Below are 24,073 nucleotides of genomic sequence, written 5' to 3'. Positions count from 1 at the left end.
TGGTAGGTCCTACAGTATCTCCTTAACACAAACACATACAACACCCCAAACCCAAGGGCCAACCAAGAAAACAATTAGCTCAACTTTACATTTCCGTGATATGACCATTACAAGATAATGAAGCTTCACAGTGTTTTGGTGTATTTACGACCCCAAGTAAAATAAATCTGAACGACATGTTTTCAGAACTGATTTCATTCGATCTAACTGATGGAATTTCATACTGTAGCCACTCTCAACTCTTACCTCCCTTGAAATAATTTTCTCTACGTACTTTCTTTTTCCACTTGTCATTCCTTCTCAGTTTCCTTTGGAAAGCTCATTCCTCTTGATTTGGTAATTGTTAGAGTTTCTGAAGACTTACTCTTTTAGCTCCCCCCTTTTCTCACTCTCTGCACTACCCACACAGTTTTGTCCCTGCCCCATTTTTTTTTTTTTTTTTTGGAGATCAAGTCTCACTCTGTCGCCTAGAACTATCTTGGCTCGCTGCAACCTCCGTCCCCCAGGTTCACGTGATTCTTCTGCCTCAGTCTTCCAAGTAGCTGGGATTACAGGCGCCTGCCACCATGCTTGGCTAAATTTGGTATTTTCACAGAGATGGCGTTTCACCATACTGACCAACCTGGTCTTGAACTCCTGACCTCAGGTGAACCACCCACCTCGGCCTCCCAAAGTGCTTTAATTACAAGTATGAGCTGTGGCAACGTGCCTCTCATGGGGGTACCAGCTGCTGGGGTCCCCGCAGAACCTGACCCAGCGATGGATAAATAAAGTACACTAACACACAGATATTCTGTTTTGCCAGTCCAGCTGAGGGTGTCCGAGCCACTTACAGACTCCCTGGAGAGTTCTGTGAACAGTTGCAACCATGGCCCTGATCAGCTGGTGAGACTCGCATTTATTCAGTAAGATTAATTCATACAGGCTTGAGTCAACACCATTGGAGGGTAACTGACATTGGGGACTTCCCAAGTAAAAAGCACTTAAGCACCCATGGTACATCAAAGCTTAGTCTTAATATTATATAAGTAAACAAGCTAGCTAGGTAAACTACTCTGCCTTTCTTTATTACCACTTTAATTTGTTTAACTCAAGGTAAAGGAACCAGGCTGCATTCAACCAGATCGATTACTGAAGCTACTTCTCGGCCTTCCAAGAAGATTTGTGTCTATTTCTATAACTGTCTCTAATATTTTTCCCACCAGACTGATTGAACCCTAACAGTGAGCCACCAGGCCCGGCCATGCCCAAGGATTTTAACGACCACCTATCTGCTAAGAATTCCCAGTTTTTAATCTTGAGCTTATAGTTCTCCAAGCATCAGTCCCACCTATCTCCTCCACTCACATGACTCATCATCACCTCATTCCATCTGGCATTCCCTCTCCTCAGAAAACAGCCCATTACACATTATCCATCCATCCTAGTTTTTGCTTTAAAATCCTTCGTGACCTTTAAACATTCTTAGGATGAAGAAAAACTCTCTGACAATTTCTAGCTTTAACTTTTCTCCACCTTCAACTCAATATGTGGCACAAGGCCCTCTGGACATTACCCTTCTGTCATTTCCTCATATGTGTCACACACAATTTCAGAAGAAATTTTTTCATGTTGTAAGCATTAATGCGTGTACATATAAGGAAAAGCCAAAGATGAAAGCATTAAGAAAAGTATTACTATTAGCAATTTTGTAAGGGAGCCCAGACTTAAGAATTGTCTAACTAAAAACATAGCAGATACTTAAGGGAGAAAACCTCACAAGCTTCCCAAGGTTAAATTTAATCTGTTCATAGTAGCAGGAAAAGCAGTTTTCCCTCAAGATTTTCATATCTGTAAGTGTCATCACATCTGCAGTCCTTGGTACTGCAAAGTCAAGGATAAAACTGTTTTCAGTAGGTTACCTGTTACAGAAGAGGGCTTAAAGCTTCATGTATTTTGGAAATGAGTATTAGGTTGTTCTTTACCTCAAAATGCTTTTTTCCCCAACTGAGGAATCTGGTGTGCTTAGATCTGCTTAGGTGCAAGATAGCAGTTTTGCTTTTAGTCATACAACAAGAAAAACAGAGATCCATGTTGAGATGTGGATGCTCGTATGTCAACTAAGCTCCCTCACTGAGAGATTCTCTGCTATATATCAGTTTTCCAGCAATGGTAATATATATTCATACCACAGCAAAATCAAATTAATACAACGCAAAGAAGTTCAATCAAATCCACGAAGGCTACAAAGATCTTGAGTACTTATTAGTCAAATCTTTACATATGCAAATTAATTTAATTGCAAATAACCTCTAACTGAATCAACATATGACTTTCTAATGGTGAAGACAATTTATAGCACGACCTTTCTTACTATTGGTGATGGCTAATTTTATATGTCTTCTTGACTGAGTCACAGGGTACAGGTATTTGGTTAGATATTATTTCTGGCTGTGTCTGAGGGTATTTCCAGTTGAGACAAGCTAACTTAGCTGACTGAGAAAAGCAGACTGCCGCCCTCCCCAATGTGGGGGTGGGGGCGTTGGGGGGGGGTGGGGTGGGCGGCATCACTCAGTCCAGTGAGGCTCTAAACAGAACAAAAACGCCAAGGAAGTGAGAATTCTCTGCCTCAGCCTGACTGTTGAGTTGGTATACTGGTCTTCTGTTCTTGGACTGGGACTTACACCATTGGCACTCCTTCTCTGGCTATGGAACCATACCTCCATCTTTCATGGTCTCCAGCTTGTAGACAGCAGACTGTGGGACTTCTCAGCCTCCATAATCATGTGAGTCAATTTCTCACAGTAAATCTCTCATCCATCCATCTATCCACATATCCACCCACCCATCCATCCATCCATCCACCCATCCATCCATCCATCCATCCATCCATCCATCTTCTTATTGGTTCTGTCTCTCTGGAGAACCCTAACTAACAGGGTATCATAAAAGTCCCATTGTATCATAAGCCATCATTTTAATATAATTTGCTACATTCAAATAGTTTTATGTATTTCAGAAAAGAAAGTATAAAACTTAAAAACCAATGGTTAGCCATTTAAAATGTCGGAGTTTTCATCCAGACATAAATACTCAATGTAAGAGACACATTCTAAATGATCTTAAAACAGTCAGAGCAACCATACTGTGTGACACCCCACCCCATTTCTCCCTACTAAGCAAATTACCTTTAAAGTCATGTCATCAGAACAGGAGGCCAGGAGATTGCCAGTTGGGTCCCATTTGATAGCATTTACTTCATTCTAAAAATAACAGCGAATATTCACATTTTCATTGTATAGACTGGGTAGCTATTTGAATATTAACCATACATACTTTAAAACTATGTATGTTTTACAACTACTCTGAAACATTACTTGTTAACCACGACCACTTTAACGTGGAAAAAAGGTTCCTTACCGTATGTCCTTGGAATGTTTTAATAGGTCTGTCTTGTCCTAATTTACAGACATGAATGCACATATCTGTACTACAAGAAGCAAAGGTGTTGTTGCTCTGCCAATCAACATCCAATGCTGGTGCTGCAAAAGAACAAATGTAAGGTTTGCATTTATTCCACATGTACTAAAATCCAAGAGTTTTAGCTTTGAACCATTGTTGACTAATAAAATACACTAATAGGCACTTAAACATTTTACTTTATACTTTTTAAGATATTAAGAAAAAATTAAAATAAAGGTATCTCTATATAACAATATTAACAAATTTCAATTTAGTTATTTCTAGGTGAGGCAGACCCTAAAAGAAAGTACACTGGCCTAGTAACTGGGAGATGAAAGTCCCTGAGAGCTGGCTCCGTAAATTACGTAAATTACTAGCACTGGGTCTTGGGTTCTCTTTTATAAAATGATAAAATTAAACATGAAGATATCATGCTTTTCATTTCTAAAATCTGTGAGTGCTCAATGGACAAGAAGCCTCAGTTGTGTCACTGCCTAATTAGTGGACACAAGCAAGTCACTTAACCTCTCATGATATATCCTCATCTACAGTGAGGATTAACACACAAGTTGAGTACCCCAATCTGAATATTCAAAATCCACAATGCTCCAAACTCTGCACCTTTTTGAATGCTAGTATGATGCCACAAGTGGAAAATTCCACACATTAAATACTTAATACAAACTTTACTTCATGCACAGAACTAGTGAAAATACTATATAATGATACCATCTGGCTATAAGGTGTATGTAAAACATAAATTAATTTCATGTTCAGACTTGGGTCCCATCCCCAAGATATTGCCTTATGTATATGCAAATATTCCAAAATCAGAAAAAAAATAAAGAAAAAGTGCAACACAATCATGGTCCCAAACACTTAGATAAGGGATACTAAACTTGTACTATCTTTATCCTTAGTACACATGGTGAAGACCAGGTGAGGTAATGTATGTGGAGGTACTTTGTAAATTCCAAGAGTTAGACAAGTGTTATACTGAATATGTATCATTCCCACTATTATCTACTCAACTAACAAATGGAATACGGCATATGATTTCCAAATAATTTTCTTCTAAGCAACTTTTGTCAAACACCTCTTAAAAGCAAATGCCCCTTAAAATCAACGAATTTAAAACTTCTGAAGCCCCAAACCAGGCTCGCATTTAATACTTTGTCCGAGTTTAGCTCTGAAATTATTGAACATCCTTTTCCCCTGCTGCAAGGTGCAAAGGATCTCTGTAATTAGCAACACAGATTATGGTAATGATAGTGAGTAACTGGGTTAAGCAACAGAAGTATATCAAAGACACTGCATTTAAAGCAGGGGTTGGCAAACTATGGCACATGAGCCAAGAATGGCTTTTATATTGCAAGGGTGGAGGAGGGGATCAAAGGAAGACATACAAATGTGAAGTAAGATTTAAAAGTTCAGTGTCCATAAATAAGAGTTTTATTGAAACCCAGACAAATGCATTAAGTTGCATATTATCTATGGCTGCTTTTTCACTACAAGGGCAGAGCTGACTAGTGGCAACAGAGATCTTATGGCCTGCAATGTCTAAAATACTTTCAAGTCCTTTAGTGAAAGTTTATCAACCCTAATTTAAAGAAAAAACTTAAAGGAGAAAAACAAGAGGGTTAAAGTTGAGCTGTGTGGCCAGGGGTGACTCAGCACTTTGGGAGTGAAGGCAGGAGAATCACCTGAGCCCAGATGTTTGAGACCAGCCTGGGCAAGAGAGTGGGACCTCATTTCTAAAAAATAAAATAAAATAAAAAATTAAGCAGGTGTAGTGGTCCATGCCTACAGTCCCAGCTATTGGAAGGCTGAGGCAGGGGGACTGCTTGACCTGGGGAGATCAAGGCTGCAGCGAGCCAGGACTGCACCACTGCACTCCAGCCTGGGCAACAGAGTAAGACTTTGTCTCAAAAAACAAAAACAAGAAGTTTAGCTATATATATTAATTAGTAGAAATACAAAGCATTTAATAAAGGAGATTAGAGATGTCTGTGGAAAGGGAAAACAAAGCCACAAACTCCCTCATTGCGTATATCCAAGTATAACAGTAACTGGCTATGTTAAAAATGAAACATAAACAGGTGCTTCAGCAGTTAAACTTACAAGCCAAGAGATATGTCATGCATAAGAACTTGTAACTACGGATAGGAGAAGTAAAAAGAATGCAAAAAGAAGATTTAAAGCATTCAGAACTCAGAAAGGAAATTTTAATCGGAACTATACGGAGACTTTTTTTAAAAAAAAAAGACAAAGGATAACAGGAAAGAGAAACTGATTTCATTGCCTGGCGAAAGACAAATCAGGTAAGCCCCATATCTAAAAGTACTATGTACTAAAGAACAAAGAAGCTAACTGTAGTAATATGACCAGACATTAAAATAGTTTTGGGTATATTTCTATAATGAAAAACTAGGTATCAGGACACCACTTGGATTGAGTTAAGTTCATAAAGGAAATAGATTGGAAAGAAAATATTTAATGGGAACTTACTATGGAGGGTATATGAAATTTCGAATAACTATATTTAAAACATTTAACCCTCCCTCAGTCAACTTTTTAACAAACACAGTGCCATATAAAATTATTAACATAAATTCACCTTTTATACAAAATTTCAAATTATAAGAATTTCCAACAAAGTAAACACAATCAAAAACCACACTTCAGAGCTGTCAGGCTGAGCAAGTTGTAAGCTGCACTTTTATACTAGTCATGAAGCAGCACTGCTTTAGCTGGTGTTTGGTTTTTGTGCCCATAAGTCTTTCTGCCTGTGCTGTGTACAATTCCCAGCTGAGTGCTTCACTGCTAAAGGCTGCCAGGGACAAACTTCACAGAACTGCCTTGCTCTGCTGCTGTGTCCTCCCTAGAAGATGTGTATCCAAGCTGGTGTTGTGTATGTTTTGGGGAAGGAGGGAGGGAGGGGAGATCTAAAGACCTAGCATCCGTGGTTCAAGGTAAGAAAAACTGTGAGGTGCAAGCTCCCCTCTGCACCAGGCTGAGACTGGGCCTTTCTTCACCAGCGATCACTTCCTTCCTTGGCTTCTTCCCACTCCCCCATCCTGCTTCCCATATTTCTTCACTTATTTCTCCTAAGAGGTTTTCCGCAATAAGTCACGTCACTCAAATGTTTGGCACAGGGCCTGCCTTTTGGGAGAACCCAACCTAAATCAACTAGCAAACAAAAATATGTGCCAACTTTATCAGCATGATGTGTGAACTCTGCCTCTGTTTGTGTGTATCACCATTTCTGACAGCAATGTGGATGACTGTCCTGTTCATTTGGCAGTCAACTTTCATTCGTTCCTTTCTGTACTCTGCCCTGCTAGGATGAGAAACCCAGGAGGGCTATTGTAAGTTATTTCCCAGGTTCCTGTGCCTAGTGGTTTCCAGGTGGGTTCATACAATGTAAGACATTGTCAGGAATTCAAAGTGAGGAGTCCAAAGTCAGGAGTAGTAAGACGACAGGCACGACTGCCATCATTTCAGACTGGGTGTTGAGTATTGCCAGGCAGCCTATCCCCTACACCCCAGTCCCTACGGGACAATCACGTCCTGCCTTCTCCTCTAGAGTCTTAGACTTCCTTCAATTAGTCTCTGGGTTACCTCCTATTCCTTAGTTTTTCACTCTTCCCAACACCTTTGCAACTATTTCTTTGTATTAAATTCCCTTTCTTGGAGTGTCTGTCTGGTTTACACTCCATCTTCCTCCATGGAAGCTAATTCAGTAACTACTATGCACTTTCATTTTAACATTAAATATTACTTAAAATACAATTCTAAAAATTTTAATGTTTCTTCGGTAAATAATCTTTCTACTGTTAACAAGTGCAAAAAATGGGGAAGGGAAGGAAGCCTGAAAAATCTAATTGATTTAGAAGACGGTTAAAGATACACTAAAATGTTATTAAGAAGGCCAAGTATCTGTCAGGATGTTCCAGAGGTGTTAATTTTATACAGGGCAGCCTGCAAAATGTTAGAGACGAGGCTAAAATAAACAAACAAAAAAAACAGCATTAAAACAAATAAGCTATTAGGTTCATAAAAAGAAAACCAAAAAAAAGCAAACTACATAACCAAATCAAGATTGTTGAGATGTGGGAAATGTTGCAACGTAAGTTGTGTGATTAATGCTTCTGTGGTATGCCTGCCTCATAAAATACAGTGCCTACAGACTGATATAATCAACGAACACATACCTCTTTGTATTTATTCCTAAAATGAGTCTTGATAGTACAAGCTTTTTAGAAAGAAAGGTCTAACATTTAAAAAAAAATTTTTATGTACCTGACAAGTGAGACAGGTGTGTTCACTAACAGCGGTCTCATTTTACATGTAAGAGGCTAAGAAAACTTAATTTTCCCAATTACACAATTTTTTAAAATCTTGGAGCTAAAGTTAAAATTTTTGTCTGCTCCACCCCGTTCTGATTTACTTTCATTAACCCATGTAGCCTCCGTAATTTTAAAAGAGAAGGAACAAACCTATGAGCGAAGAAGGATGCATTTATTACTGACTTCATTTTTAAAAAGCTTTATTGACATATAATTCACATACCAATTCACCTGTTTAAAGTATACAATTCAATGGATTTTAGTATATTATTAATTCATAAAATCTGTAGTCAAATATAAAACTTTCTAACTTAATTGTGATTTCTTCTTTGGCCCATGAGTTATTTAAAAGTGTGGGTTCCTGGGTATTTGGGCTCTTCCAGAGATGTTTCTAATACTGACTTCTAATTTAATTCCATTGTTGTTATAAATGTCATTTAGTTGGTCAAGTTACTAGCTAATCTTCAAATCGTTTACAGACTTACTTCCTTCTTCCTGTCTTCTCATTCCATCAATTACTGAGAGAAGAATATTGAAATATTCAATAGTAATTGGAAGCCCAGTAATTTCTATTTCCTTTGAAGCTCCATCATTTTTTGCTTCATACATTTTGAAAGTATTAAATGCATTGTCATTTTAAAATGTTTTGAATTGACTGTTTAACATTGTATTAATAACCTCCTTTTTCCCTGTAAATCTTCTGAGCCTTGAAATCTAGTTTGTCTATTAACGTAGCCATTTCAGCTGTCTCTTGATTAGTGATGGCATGGTATACATTTTCACATCATTTTATTTTCAGTCTATTGATGTTTTTCTATTTGAAGTCTATTTTACATAGGCAGCATATAGTTGAGTCTTGCTTGTTGATTTAATCTCACAATCTCTGCCTTTTAATATTTAGGCCATTTACACTTAATTTGCTTTGTCATAAGGTTACATTTAAATTTTCTGTATTTCTGTTTATCTCTTCCGTTCTTCCTCTTTTTGTATTTCTACCTCCATCTGGATTAATTGGATATTTTTTATGATGACATTTTCTTCTCCTTTGGTGGGTTCTTACCTGTAATTCTTTATTTTTAGTGGTGGTTTCAGGATTTACAGTGCACACCTTTAACTGGTCACCATCTACCTTGAGGTGATATTTTAAATGGGCTAAATACTTCATTTTATTTTCTGCCCCTCTTCCCTACCTTTTTACCTAAGATTCTGACTACTTAGGTATTAGTCTGTCCAAAGTTGTATCACAACTCATTGATGCTCTGTCCCCACCCTCTTTTCCAGTCTATGTTCTCTGTTTTTGGATAGGTTCTATGCAGCCTCCAAGGTCGTAAATCATTTCTTCCGCAGCATCAAATCTGTGGTTTATCCTATTGAGGCATTTTTCATCTCACATGTTGTTTTTGCCTCTAGAAGTTTAATGACATCTTCTGTGTCTCTACTTAGCTTTTTGAACATATGATACAATTAATCTTTGAATAATGTGAGTGTTAGGAGCACCAGACCCCTGTGCAGTTGGAAATCTGCATATAGCTTTTTGAATCCCCAAAATCTTACCAACTAATAGCCAGCTGTTGATTAGATGCCTTACTGATAATATAAACAGTTGAATAAGACATATTTTGTATATTGCAGGAATTAAAAATTATGCAGAATGAATGAAGACAGACCAAAAAAGAGTATGTACTTTATGATTCCAATCATATAATGTAATCTAATCTCTGGGGATGGGAGAGAGGTATTACTATGGGACAACAAGAAATGTCTGAAGGTTAACAGATATATTCATCATCCTGAGTGTGGTAATAGTTTCAATGGTGTATACATAGGTCAAAATACATCAAAGTGTTCCAGTAAAATATATACAGTTCATTTTATGTCAACTGTACTTCAATAAAACTGTTTTTAAAAGCAAAAGTATGGTAAGAAAAAATACGATGGGTAAACTGAAGCTTATTTATTCATAAAAATACTTTCATACTATGTACCTCATCAGGTTGTAGTTAGGACTAAAGGGGACAGAAAGAGCATCATCTCCAACACAAAGTTGGTAGTAATCATATGGTACCCAGCAACAGTACCATAAACATACTTACTTCAACTTTACATTACTCCTAGGACGTATGAGAAATTTTTATGATTAACAGCCAGAAGCCTGACAGAATTCTAAAAACTAGAAGCAAAGGTGAAAAGGAAGTACAACAGGTGAACAAATATGTGTGTAAATGCTTATTCGAGTGCTGAGCTTTCATCAAATGGAATTGTTTAACGATGTTTATTGTTTATTCAGATACTACAGAAAAATCATTTTGCACCTTATTTTGCTTGTTTAGGCACACTAAACAAAGAATGAAAAAAAGCAAAATGCCTGAAGTTGCAAATTTCCAGTTTAAAGTTGATGCTGTGCCACTGGCTGTCTGTAAAAGGATGTCATCAAAGATTTGAGAAGAACCAGGGTTATTATTTTAGTCAGTCTCCAAATTAAAATTTTTCCCAGCACAACAAAATCAGAGAGACAGCTAAATCAGGTAATACTAAAACCACTGGGTATCTTGTTCCAGTTTAACATCATTTAGTTCCTGCAGTCGGGAAACTCACTGAAAAGCGGTGCAAAGGTTCTAGGCTGAAATGGAGCGCAGGCACAAAAATATGCCTGGCTCTCTACTCAAGCTGAATGTCTGGGTGTGTGGCTGTATATCATGCAGGACGGAGCACTATTTTCGAGGTCGGATTAATCAGATAAAAGTACCAGACTGGGTATTTCTTAAAAGAGAAATCCATCTAAGCCACCAACATTCCAATAACATTGGGAAAGTCTATTGTTCACTTCAGGTAGACAGATGCTCAGGTACCTCGATCCAAAATGAGAAAATGACAATACCTAAACCTACAGGAGTCTATGCAGTATTTTCATGTATATCATTTAGTCTTATCCCCATAACAAATAGGATTATTATTATTATTATTATTATCCCTCATTCACAGACAGTGAAAAGGAGGCTCAGAAAGGTTAAGTGACTCTCTCAGTCTTAATGCTTCTTAAGTGGAGTGGAACTGACATTCAAACTTAGATTTTCTGATTCAAAAATCTATGTTCTTTCCATTAAATAATGCCACCCCTAATTGCACCAGGCTGCAAATGCTTTATTTATGGTGCATTTCACAGAAAACGTCTGATGATCCTCTGACAATTAAGAGTCTGAATGTCATGGAACATCAACTCTCGAAAGGACTAGTAACAAGACTGATACTTGATATTTCAACATTTAAAATAAATTATATGCTGTTGAAAGTTTTATTAGAAAAACAGAAGCAAGCTCCAGCTTTCACGTAAATTATAAGAAATTTACCTGAATGAAAAGGAAACTGCTGCTTGGCTTCACCAGTATGTGCATCCCAAATAATTGTAGTCTGAGAGTAAAAGGAAAAGAAAAATAAACTCATGCAAAGAAGTTTATCATAGATGCGTAAATTATATGCCTAACTGTATTAAAGCAATATGCAACGTCAGAGTGGATTTAATTTTAAACACTTTATCCCAAATAGTACCACAAGGCTATACTCTACTTTCGGAGCAAACGACTATTAAGTAATTTGGTTTTTCCCTGATGATTCTGCTCGGTCAACTTACTTCAAATAACAATTATTGGCAGTCTACAAAGCATGAGGCATTGTATTAGATTTTGCTTTAAAAACTCCATTGCAATAGTACATTAACATAAGATTCGTATAGATGTTTACTAAGAGAGTAAGTTCCTGGTTAACAATGCAATCAGTTCTCAATATTGAAAGATTTTAAAGGCTCATATTTACACAAAAAGGCAGCTTTGAATTTTGGCAATACTTAAAGCAAGAACCTCAAGTATTGTATAGTGGCAGTGACTATCAACAGGACTCAATCTCTCTCCTTCCCAGCCTACTTCACTTTTCTTCCCCTTTTGCCACTTTTTTTATTGCTCTCTGAATATAAAGAGTGAACCAGTTTCCTTCACTTCCCTGTTTTGACACCACGCTCAATTATTATCATGTCCCTTCCTGGATTAAGATAATCTTAAACCCTTATTTAGGAGGAAGAAGGTCATATTTCCAATTCATCTATATTCACCAGCCAAGTTAGATGAAGACTAGACAGATCCTGCATTTCATATTAGCTTCACTTAAGTACCAGGAGTTGGCTAACAGACCAGCTCTAGAATTTCCCATGGATTCACTCCAGAGCCATGTTCACTGGTGAGACTAACTAGAAACTGCAGAAGGGAAGCAAAAAGTGCAGGAGGTATGACATTGGTTATGGCTCAAATTCCAGCTAAAATTAAAAGTGTTCACATAGATAAAAGGATAAAAACATTTTGATAAGTAGATTCAGGAAAGAGCTGATAGACCTAAGAAAGTATTTCTATCATAAATTCATATTTGAATTTCCCAAACAGGAATGTTTATGTGATTGGCAGCTAACACAAAACACTACTTTCAATTAAACCCTGTAATACATTCACCTTTACAGAACTTAATGAGCTTTTACCTTGTCTACTCCAGCACTTAGGATGAAATTTCCTTTCTTATTCCATTTTAATGCAAATATAGGGCCTTTATGCTGCCCTAAGGTGCTAGCAAGGTTACCTAAAATTCAAAAGAAAAACAGTATCATTACTTTAAATTTTCTAACTTCAGATCAACAACAAAATAAAAAGGAAAATGCTTCATTTACCATCTTTAGTCCATATTCTGGCAAACCCATCATAGGAACCAGTTGCTAGAAGTGTACCTTCACTCTGCCAGAGAAAAACATTTCTTTAATTATATAATCTAGATACGGTATATAATTTAATTGTTGCTGAAGTATCTCATGTTTAAATCCCAGGTACAGAAGAGAATGAAGACATTCTCTGCTTCAAAACTTGCCAGTTTTGCCTACTTGTGAGTGCCACTAAAGGCCTATGAAACACTTTCACTGTTGTGAAGCTAGTGTTGTACGGGGGCCTTATATCCAAAGCTCAACAACTGACAGTAATACCTCTGGACCAGGATCTACATCATCCCCGGGAGCCTCATGCATGCCCAAAGTATTCTCACAGACTCACACAACTAAGAATGAAGGTAGGGTGGTGGATTGGGGCGAACATCAAATTCATAATCTTAGAATGATTTATTAGAAGTAAAAAAAGGAAAACTTTAAAATGTGATTAGAAGGTTTTATATGGCCATTCCTCTAAATCCTTTACTGTCTAAAACAAAGTGTGTGTGTATGATCCAAACAATATCATTGTTTCAAATGATCGGATTCTTAAAACATCTGAATGTTCCTTTCTATTATTAATCTCTTCCCACTATGAAATATTTGCCAATAAAAAGAGCAACACAAGCAAAAGAGCCAGAAAAGAGCGCAGGCTGACTTTATAGTTAATGAAGTAAGTATAACTGCCTACTTTACCAGGAGGAAAAGTCCATATAAATTTCTCTCAACTTATATTCCCTTGCTATGCGCCTTGCCTCGATGAATGGTGTAATAAAAGGACAGATCTAACTAACTCTATGCAAATGCAAAAGTTACAGATTATAGTAAACAGACTATTGCTAGAATGACTAAACATTACTGGAGAATGAAATCCTGCATTACTTGACATATTCTTGATGGGTTTTGGTAAGGGCAATCAAAACAAGATCACCTATTTCACATCTCTCAAGTCATTTTAGCAGTATGGCTAAGTGACAAACAAAAACAAATGCTGGTTCTGGGAACTGCAGACTCAGTTCTGCTAAGACATGGCAATCTCTTAGGGCTCTATCTGAAGAAGAAGGGGAGCCATGTTGAAGTCAACAGTAAAAGCTTATTTCCAGATTCTACACAATGTTAAGTTTCCTCTAAACTATCAGTCCCTAAATGTTTTAGTTCATGAACTGCTCAACTAGGAAAAGAATACTTTAAAGATGAGAAATCTCACAGGCTCTCTTGCTTTAGCCACGGAAAAGAATCATTAATCGAGGATGATGTTTTCCAAGCTCACCGTGATTAACACATTTTCAAAAAGCCCACACTTTTCAAAACTATAAAATACAGTTCAGAACTACCAAGCTCAACAAACCAATACTCATTCATTAACCATCCTTTTCAGTGTAAACTGTAAATTTCATTAAATTAACATGACCAGTGGGCCAGGTAGCGTAAGAAAGCTATAAGATGTCTGAACTAAGATACAATAAGGGCCTATATTAAGAAAATAATTCTATCTTGATCCTACAAGTAAATAATACTACAATGTGCTAAACCCCTTTGGAATTTTTAGAATTGTCATACGGAGGGGAAGAGTAAACATGCTGCTGGCAATTTTGGAAGAAAATGCTAAAAATACCCAGTTATGATTTCTGAAAAAACATGTCACAGAAACTGAGAACTTTAGTGGGAATAATGATTTTAAAGATAGATCTCATTCCTTGGGAAAAGAATTAGAAGATCCTTTAGAAAGCCCACAAAGGGTTGTTAAATAGAAGAGAAAAGAACATTCATTTGCTGAGGAAGAACTACTATCGTGAGATATTCTTTGCAATGCTGAAATAGATCTAAGAGGTTTGGGGGCGGGGCGGGAGCTAGCAGGGTGAGGTAAGAGATATTATTTACAACTAAATGATGACAATTTATCAACAATGAAGTGAAAGTTTTTTGTAAGTCAGAGTAGTCAAGTTGTCCTGAAAGATGCTGAATCATACATAGAATCAGAGAATTAGAAGATTCCTACAGTGGGAATAAAATTTAGACATTATCTAGACTAATGGTCCCTAAAAGGAAATTGGTAATAAAGTTGTAACAGTTCACAGAACAAAGAGAAAAACAAGAACATGTTTTCTGCTACATAGAATTCTTTTATCCCCCAACTAAGAACTTGGTTGTTATGGATTTAGTATGTTGTTTGTTATTATGGTAAGAATTTTCGCCTATTATCTCAAATATTTAGGTACCATTTTCACAGATCTACTTGACATTTAAGGAAAACGAAGTACAGAGTAAACAGTAACAATTTAACCAAGGAGATGCTGCGGGATACACTGAAGAGCTGGACATTGTACCCTGGTCTAAGGCAAGTTTGTGTCTTTAACACCACAGTGGAGGAGAGGGCTGGCAGGTGACAACTCCCAGTTTGTTGTTATTAGTTAATAAAACCCCAAATTCTGAACAAATAGACAAACCCTGCCATGAGTCTGAGGCTCTGAGGGTTAGGTATACTAGTAATTAGATCCATTATGGATATAGTGATACTCACATTCCAATCTAGAGATGTGACATCCTTGTTGCTTGGAACATCTTGCCCTCCTTCTCGTATACAATGTCTAAGTACTAACTGTGTAGAGCCACTGGTGCTGTTCTCACTAAGATTCCATATTCTTGCTGTTGAGTCTCCAGACCTATAAAAGTATGCAATGTATTTTAAATCCTCATGACATTCTCAACTATCAGAATCAAGGCAACATATTTACATCTGAATATTAATAAGGCAAATAAAAACTAAACTATCACAGATTTTCATTTCCAGTATTTTTCCCATTCTACACGTTGGGACCCCCAAGCGTTCTCGAAACAGTAAGTTTAATTAAAAATTCTACAATTACTTCATGAAGGAATAAAACATTTACAGAGACAAAATGGCCACAAATAAGCAACAACAGAAAACCTGAATAATGCATATGTTTATAAAATGCTCAGTAAGATATCTGTAAAAGCCATTTTAGTATCACTTTGAGAAACACACCCTGATGCTAGGAGATCACTAACAGGGTTCCAGGCACAGATGAAAACTTCAGATTCATGGCCCCGCAACACAACTGCTTTATTAGGAGGGATTTCAACATCCCCATCCACTTCCATCATATCAGTATGATTATCTGCATCGTGAAAAACAAGTAAGCAATTCCAGTTAGGCAGTATTACAACATGGCGGATGGGTGAATTTTTAACTAGCAAATACCTTCCTTTATCACATACGGTGTTAACGTTATCAAGTTAAGCTGAACATGACTACACAGTCTTAGTCACATAGAAAATAAATTGGTACCTTTAATTAAGTACTGACCATACTTTTTTTTTTAAGAGGGATGGGGGTGGGGGTGGGATGCAGACTTTAAATGATTAGACCTAAAGATGGATAAAACGATAAAATGGTTTGAACTAAACATAATGTCTACCAGTACTATTCTGAGTTTCTGCCAGTAGGGGTTGCTGATATCATTCATATAACATGACTTGCCTTTTATCTCAATGTCAGAGCGCTATGGTATTTGTTGATAACTAGTATTACAATTTCATTTAGAAATCAAATGTAGATACAAAAATTCATTTAATGATGGGAAAAGGGCTTCTAGATATTTTAAAAAGAAAATAAAAGTAAATCTAGCTTTTTGGAGCTTTAGGAATAAAAATCTGAACTGTGTGATACAAGTTAAGAAAACAAGTTGGTGCAAATAACAGATGAAATTATTTCGGCATAGAAGATGGGACATTCTGTTAAAGCAAATATATTTCCTCTGAGAATAAATTTTTAAAAATTCTTATCTCCTGGGACCTTCCTGGGGGATGGAGGGTGGGAGGAAGAGGAGGATCAGAAAAAATAACTATTGGGCACTAGGCTTAGTACCTGGGTGATGAAATAGTCTGTACAACAAACCCCTGTGACATGAGTTCATCTATTTAACAAATCTGTACATGTACCCCGAATTAAAAGTTTAAAAAATAAACCATGTAATTAAAAAAAAAAAATTCTTGTCTGAGCTCACTTGCTATAGTATGTGCTCCATTCTCTTCCCCATTTGCTGTGTTTTCTCCATTTTTTGCAGATCCTTGTTGGCTGGCTGCAGCTGCGGCAGCTGCGGCAGCTGCTGCCTGTTGCTGTGCAAGCTTATCTCTATAAGCTTGTTGTCTTGTTTGTACTACATCAGGCATTACGGCATCTATCAGGGACAGAGACTCTATTGGTCGACCATCAAACAAGGTACCATCCTGGATTTGGAAAATTGTGAGAGAAGAAAAATCAAAGGCAATATTTAAAGTTATTTGTATTTATATAAAATCAGAAATGAAATGAAAATCTTCACTCCTAGAAAAACATTTTGAGGAACTTTCTAAATTCATATAAGAAGTCCGGACGGAATAAAGAAACTACAAGCAGCAACTGGAAATGACTGCTTAAATTTTCCTTTTTATTTAGTTCACACTATTATTACAGTATAGAGCTGTACAGATAGAGCTGAAATGAAACGGATAAGATGTAGGCCGAGCTGATAAAAAGGTTTATTAATTAGATTCTGAAATTCTGTTAGTCAAAGCAACAAACAATATGGAATAGCTCACAGAATGATCAAAGGCCTGGTGCCCCATTATAGTAAATACCTCTTTTAAAAAACTAAAAACTTCGAGTTAAAAAGTTTCTTGTGATTTGATTCAAATATTAAAGCAGAAATAGACTTCATGAGCTATAGTGCTCTTGAATATTACGGAGTTGTTGAAATTTCCAAAGCTCCACTTATTGATATTAGGAAGTTCCTAATAAAGAGTTCTCCAAGTAAGCACAAGAAGAGACACAAACACAGAGCAAGTCAGAAATACAAAGAGTACAAATTAGCTGGGAGCATGCATTTGTGAAGTCTGGTTCACTTAAACTGGTAAACGCGTACCAGTGACAATCTACAGTGTCATGGTAGGGTAATGTGAGCTGCAAAAATACAGCACGTTTTTGCAGTGTTTCTGAACTGCAATTGTAACGTAATATTTGAGGAACGGGAGAAAGTATTTTAACTTATAAGTAATTTTATAAAGATACTAAACCCAACACAGATACACTGTGGAATAAGCGCTATGTCAAATTTACACACGTTGTAAGAAAAAATTTAGTTTTGTGTTAGTGGATTTTCACTCAAAGAGCTGAGGAAACAAACAAAAAAATCCATTTTAGTATATTATGTAATTTCTAACTCTAGTAATAATCATTGATACAGAAATCATGGATACTTCAGTTTAAAAAATACTCGCAAAAGTGGAACATGTTAATCTCTGAAATAAAAGTAATGGGAAAAGCTCCACACTATACACAAAAATTTTAAACTAGGCTGGGCATGGTGGATCACGTCTGTAATCCCAGCATTTTGGGAGGCCGAGGTGGGCAGATTACCTGAGGTCAGGAGTCAAGACCAGCCTGGACAACATGGGGAAACCCCGTCTCTACAGAAATACAAAAATTGGCTGGGTGTGGTGATGGGTGCCTGTAATCCCAGCTGCTCAGGAGGCTGACGCAGGAGAATAGCTTGAACCCAAGAGGCGGAGGCTGCAGTGAGCCGAGATCGCACCACTGCACTCCAGCCTGGGCAACAGAGCAAGACTCCGTCACACACCCAAAACAAAACCAAAAACAAAAACAACATTTGAAACTAGACCAGGGGTTTACAACCTTTTCCTGTAAAAGAGTAGACAGTAAATATTAATTTAGGCTTTGCAGGCCATAAGGTCTCTGTCGCAACCACTATTCTGCCAAAAGTAGCCATAGACAATATGTAAATGAGTGTGGCTGTGTTCCAATCAAATTTTATTTACTAAAACAGAGAGCAGCATTTGGCTAATGGGCCACAGTATGCTGACACCTAAGCCAAACAAACTACTCACATGTAGTCCTTAGATCGGCAGTACCATCCAGAGTTGGCTTCAACTATAAACTGGTTTAAATTAGGGTGTATTCAAATAAGGTGAGAATTTACAATTTTCAGGCCAATAATTATGATCTTAGCATTCCACAGCACAATGCTGTTAATAAAAATTATTTCTTAGTGTTTACTTACAAAAACAGATGAAGGCAAACAAACTACTAGGTGCCAACACCTTGCAGGTGCAACCTGACTACTACATTAGGGATGAACTGTCTGCACTTTTGTTACCCCTGTGAAGCTAAAGTCAGAATACTGAATAAGCAAGCAAGACAGCTGACTTAACGGCATATTTAAGAGTAAAAATTAGTACTTGAAGTAAGTCTTCCTTACCTCATTAATACTAACTTCTGCTTCTACATACTGTAGACCTTTCTGGATGATAGAAATCAATGCAGCAGGTGGGACGAGGGCACCATTTATATTGGACTGACTGATATGGCTTTCTATACCAAAGGTAAATGCTGAATGAGAAAATCCTAAAAACAAAAGAAAAGGCATGAGAATTTATTTTCTTAGTGGCAACATGCTAAATGACACACAAAAAAGATCACTATAATCTTACGAAATCCCATTCTACCCATTTAAAATCCCAGACCAGTATGCTAAGGTCGTGTGTGTGTGTGTGTGTGTGTGTGTGTGTGTGTGTGTGTGTAAACATGTCAGCCTTTACGTATTTTCTTTTTCTCTTAATTACTTAATGCACTCTTTAAAATTTCTAGTAAATACTTGATTATATAGCTTCAAATTTTCTAAAATGTAGTCATAGTACACAACTTTTCTTAACAAAAAGCGTCAAACTTAAAAGGTAAAACAAGTCTTTGGAAATCATGTAATTCAACTGCTTCACTTAAGATAAATCAGGCCAAGATAGATTGTTACATTTAATATTTCTGTAGTATATTTTAATATTTTTTACATCTAGAATTAAGGAACTTTATTTCAAATTTTCTTCCATCCCAGTTCAAGTATTCAGCATTTCTCAAAAATGGTACACATAATATGCTTTAAATAGGAATTCATTCATTCTGAATGATCTTCATTTACTTCACATAATTGTTAACTACTATGTAGTTATAATTCAATAATGTCTTTAAAGCAATCTAGCACTCAGGTAAAATCTGAAGTATTTAAATTTCTACATATAAACTGTCAAACATCTGATAAATTCAGTATTTTGGAGCTCTTTGAAACTACTTAGGAAAACTAATAAAAACTAATTAAAAATATATTTAAATAGTAAAAAATCATAATGGTTAAATACCATTTTATGTATGAATTAAGTGCTTTAAAAAATACCAATTCTTTGCCACTTAGTAATAACTCATCTATATGAAATATTTAAGAAATGAACAGCTAGCAAATGAATATCTGGTTTATAGGTCTCCATTAGCAATTACTTAGTTTTAACTTGAAATACTTAAAACCAAAGCACTTACTTAATAAAAATCTCTTTATGCTGGCCTTGCTTTTTGTGCATATCTAGTCAAAATTCAAAGGTAAAATTCTAATAAGCTGATAAACCAAGGATGGTTATTTACTGAAATTATAACCACGATTTATCATTAAAGTAGTAATTTTTATAAAGTATATTAAACAATTCAATTAAATTGTACATGTAATACAGAATATTAATAAACACATACTAAATAAAGGAAATAAATATGCGCTTATTTTGGGTCTTGGTTAAACTGATTTAATCTCTATAGTATCTCTGTTGGCTAGACTGTCTAGTTTTTCAGTGTTTAGTACGTGTCTTTTTTGGATTTTGTGCTTCCACTCTTACATTCCTTGTGGTACTGATAAACAGTCTAGTATAAAATACTGTGGGCTCACAAACAGCATGTGGCTAGGAAAATTTGGTTATTTGATAGTCAAAGTACACCTAAGTTGATTTTCCTCATAACCCCTACCTTCTCTCTTTGGAACACCTAACCCATTATGTTCACAACATCTAACCCACAGTGGAAAAGGAAAGTGGAAAAATGTTCCCTCTAAGACCTTGATTTTAGCCCCTGATTTTGCCCATAGGCAAGATCATAATTAAATGCATTTATAATTTTCACCTTAATCTGAACTCACAGAGATAGCTAAGAAAGATACCAATGGGGCAGGGGGTGGAGAAGCACCGTTTTGATTTGTCCCTATCAAGAAACCCACAACTACCCGAATATGAGTAGATTTCAGATCACCAAGATAGAAAACAGAATAAGGATGAGGGAGGATGGGGAGAAACAATGAGAGACACAGCAGTAAAATCCTTAAGCAGTGAGGTTGGAGATTCCTGTTTTCAATTATATACCCCCTCCCTGAATAAATTCACAGTAAATCATCCATAGTAAAAATAGCCAAACAGCCAAGCACCTTAAGAGATTTAAGAAAACTTTGAGACAGAAGACATCATTTATGGAGGGCCTATACCATACGCTAGATACTGTGCACAAACATGTAAGTTTATTATTTTATAATCTAATGGAAAAACACAACTAATAAATGAGAAAGTACAGATTCAAATTCATTCAGAGACTCTACTACTCCTCTTGAACAGTTAAAATATGGTCAAGGATAAAGCTAAGGGAGAGAGTGAGCTCCTGTTTCCTGACAGAAAGTAAAAGACGACTTTTGTTTTCAACTCAGGGTCCTGGAAAGTGGTTACACAGTGCATGAAACAATGAGCCATCTTACTGCCATATTTACTGCCAAGGTTTTCAAAGTGTCTTGACTTATGTAATGCTTATAAATTTCTGTGAAGTACATGATTTCTATACACTTTATTCATGGCTGCAATTTAAATAGTCAAAATTGTTCAATTTAGACTCTATTTAATTAGCTTATAGAGTTTAAGTTTAAAGTAATAATACGTCCAAGAATAGCCTAAGAGTTGCAGGTGGAACTGTGCCAATTTCTGGCTGGAATGTTGCAGATACCCTGAATTTGTTCTGTCAGACCAGGAGAAAAACTATCACAGGTGCTTACATGCATCTCAAGGTACTGCAGACGTACTTACGGTGCTCTCAAATAGCAACAAAACATCCCTGAAGTAGTCATTAGCATTGTTTTGGCACTTCTCATTAATGTTTACCCTAGAGAAGTTCCACACTTAAACGCTCTGCTTAAATGTTATTTTCAACTAGAATATTTTATTTATTTCTAGCCATGGCATTACATAGCAGTTTAAAATTATGATGTTTGAAATTACTTTTCTTCTTCCCCTCCCTAAAACTACTTTTCCTTAGAAACCTCTGATCTCATTTCACTACACCTGAAAGTCATAGTCATTCCTAACTCCCTGTTCTTTCTCGGTCCCTGGCATTTGACAATTTACCAAATCCTACCATCCTACTCCAAATCCTACCACTCTACCATCTGTATATGCTCATCACCTTACCTTTTCTGCTAGATCTGTGTTTAGTCCCCATTACACTTTGCTATATACATTTCTTTCCCCTCCTCCTCAATTCAGTATATATGCCAAGCTACAGCTAGACTATTACTTGTAAAACAAAAAACTGGTCATACCACTTCTTGCTTGAGAATTTTCAATGATCCCCTTGGCCTTCATAATAAAGGTCAAACGCCTAACTATGGCACACAGTTGCTTTTGTAATCTGGCTCTTCTGTTTCTCCAGTCTCATCTCAATACTACACACCCCGCATCTCACTCCCATTACACCATAAATTCCAGTGGTGGCAAATAGATATAATTTGAATATGCTGTGTTATATATCACGCCTCTGAGCCTTATATGCTCCTTTGCCCTTTCTCCTCTCGAATGGAAGTGAAATCCTCTTTCACTATACCAGGGCTAATCAGTCTCTCCTATGCTGATCCTAAAATTTCTTTAGGTGTGGCACTTACCACACTGGTTATCACCTCTGTGGCTATGGTTGTTTGCCTTTGTGTGACTACTAGACTGGGATCCTGATAAAAGGGTTTATGTCTAGTAATCCTTTAATTCTGGGAAACTAGCACGTTACCTGAGTCAACAAGTACTCAATAAACATTTTTTAAATTAGAATGCAATTATACTATAATGTATTTTGGCACATCAAAAAAATCTGTGACTCCAGAAAAAGCATATGACTTAAGTCTTCCTTGGAAAAATCTAAAACTTGAACTAGTTTCGTGCCAGAAGCTATTTCCATTTATCTGTAAATATACATGCAGAAAAGGCTTTTTCCAGGGACAGCTTTTGATTTATATAATAGGAGGCAAAAGAGACCACCTAAATCTGTTAAATGTTAGAATCCGGCATGACCATCTAAAATAGCATCCCTTCTTTCCAAGGGTAAGAGCAAATCTGATAGTGCCTCTGTAATCAAGTACTCTAAACACTAACTAGGGTATTGAGATTTAGGGAGTAGAAGAGAGACTCCAGAAAGAAATAAGGCTGAAACACATGAAGTATATAGTCATTCAGTGACAGAGACAAGCAACGGCAGCTGGTAGGGAGTGGGGTGGCACGCATGAGATCACAAAACAGCCATTTTCTATAGATTGCTTGTTTCAGGAAGTGCTTTCTGTAAGAATGTTAGGGACTGTGTTCTCAAAGGAGAGTTAGTCGTATAGAGCCTGCCAACTCTACCTTGCAAATAGGCAATACAAGAATAAGAAAATGGACCCTGAACACCAAGGTTATGGTACAGGATGATTAGATGAGACAAACTGGTGAAAAAGGCAAAGCTTAAATATGACCACAACATACTGCATCTGAAACGAAAATCTGATTGATCCAAGGTCCTATTTAAGCTTCAAGTCAGAAAAACCTAGTAAAATTATACTCATGTTCTCATCATCCAATGCTTCCTTGACTCCAACTCTGCCCTACAGATCCAGATATTAGAAAAGGTAAACAGGATGGGGAAAAAAATGACACAGGGGATCTTTGTCATTGAAGAGCTAGACCTAGTACTTATACACTAGCCATACAATTTCGTGCCCTAATTTTGCCCTTAAAAATACACGTAACTATGAACATTTTAAATCAATAATACTTTACTTTCTGAAATAATTTAAATAGCATCGTAATACTCAGCCAGTAAATTATTCATGTCATAGCTGGACCTTTGAACTTTTCCAATGATCACTATTTTAAAAGAATCTTACCTCAAATATCTATATGTATAGGCTTTTGCCATGTACAATGTGTTTTTTTTTTTTTCTCTCTCTCTCTCTCCTTAGGATGGATTCCCTCAAAAGCTGAAGGGGATATAAGCATTTTAAAGAAGGTTTTCATCACTGCCAAATTGCTTTCCAAAAAAATTATACAAATTAATAATGTCAAAAGCAATTTACATGTTTCCTTATACTCTCGCTATGCTGGCTAGTCCTAAAAAACAAACAAAAAAATGCTAATTAACATTGAACAAATTCTCTGTTTGACAACTATTAAAGGGCCATTGTCCTTTGATAAGTGTGTTAGCAGGACTGTGTAATATGAATTTCCTGTGTCAGCAAAAAATGGCAATTCAGCTTACAAAAAGAGGAGAAAAACTTATCTGGGGAAAGCAACAGAATTGTAATTATCAGCATTTATGACAACTGCTTGCTGTTTATTGTTAATTAGTCATGGATACAACCATGTGTGTAAAATCAAGGTTATTCTA

At 36.5% G+C, this 24,073-nt stretch overlaps 1 protein-coding gene across 19 annotated transcripts in view; it reads right to left on the bottom strand.

Annotated features, from left to right (window-relative positions):
- The window catches only part of TBL1XR1 (TBL1X/Y related 1), a 182,929-nt gene that overhangs the window by 14,325 nt on the left and 144,531 nt on the right, over positions 1-24,073 (bottom strand). For all 19 annotated transcript variants that reach the window (XM_007972064.3, XM_073023443.1, XM_073023442.1 and 16 more), the window contains 9 exons: positions 18,801-18,946; positions 16,551-16,773; positions 15,530-15,662; positions 15,044-15,185; positions 12,496-12,559; positions 12,310-12,407; positions 11,138-11,198; positions 3,400-3,521; positions 3,168-3,242 (listed from right to left, as the gene is read on the bottom strand). In XM_007972064.3, the coding sequence (XP_007970255.1) occupies positions 3,168-3,242; positions 3,400-3,521; positions 11,138-11,198; positions 12,310-12,407; positions 12,496-12,559; positions 15,044-15,185; positions 15,530-15,662; positions 16,551-16,716 (861 nt within the window). In that variant the 5' untranslated portion in view covers positions 16,717-16,773; positions 18,801-18,946. The remainder of the gene's footprint in view (positions 1-3,167; positions 3,243-3,399; positions 3,522-11,137; positions 11,199-12,309; positions 12,408-12,495; positions 12,560-15,043; positions 15,186-15,529; positions 15,663-16,550; positions 16,774-18,800; positions 18,947-24,073) is intronic.

The sequence above is a fragment of the Chlorocebus sabaeus genome, chromosome 15 (genome assembly GCF_047675955.1).
Source record: "Chlorocebus sabaeus isolate Y175 chromosome 15, mChlSab1.0.hap1, whole genome shotgun sequence".
Lineage (NCBI taxonomy): Eukaryota > Metazoa > Chordata > Mammalia > Primates > Cercopithecidae > Chlorocebus > Chlorocebus sabaeus.
The sequence above is the reverse complement of the archived record's forward strand: the minus strand, read 5'-3'. Positions and strand labels throughout refer to the sequence as shown.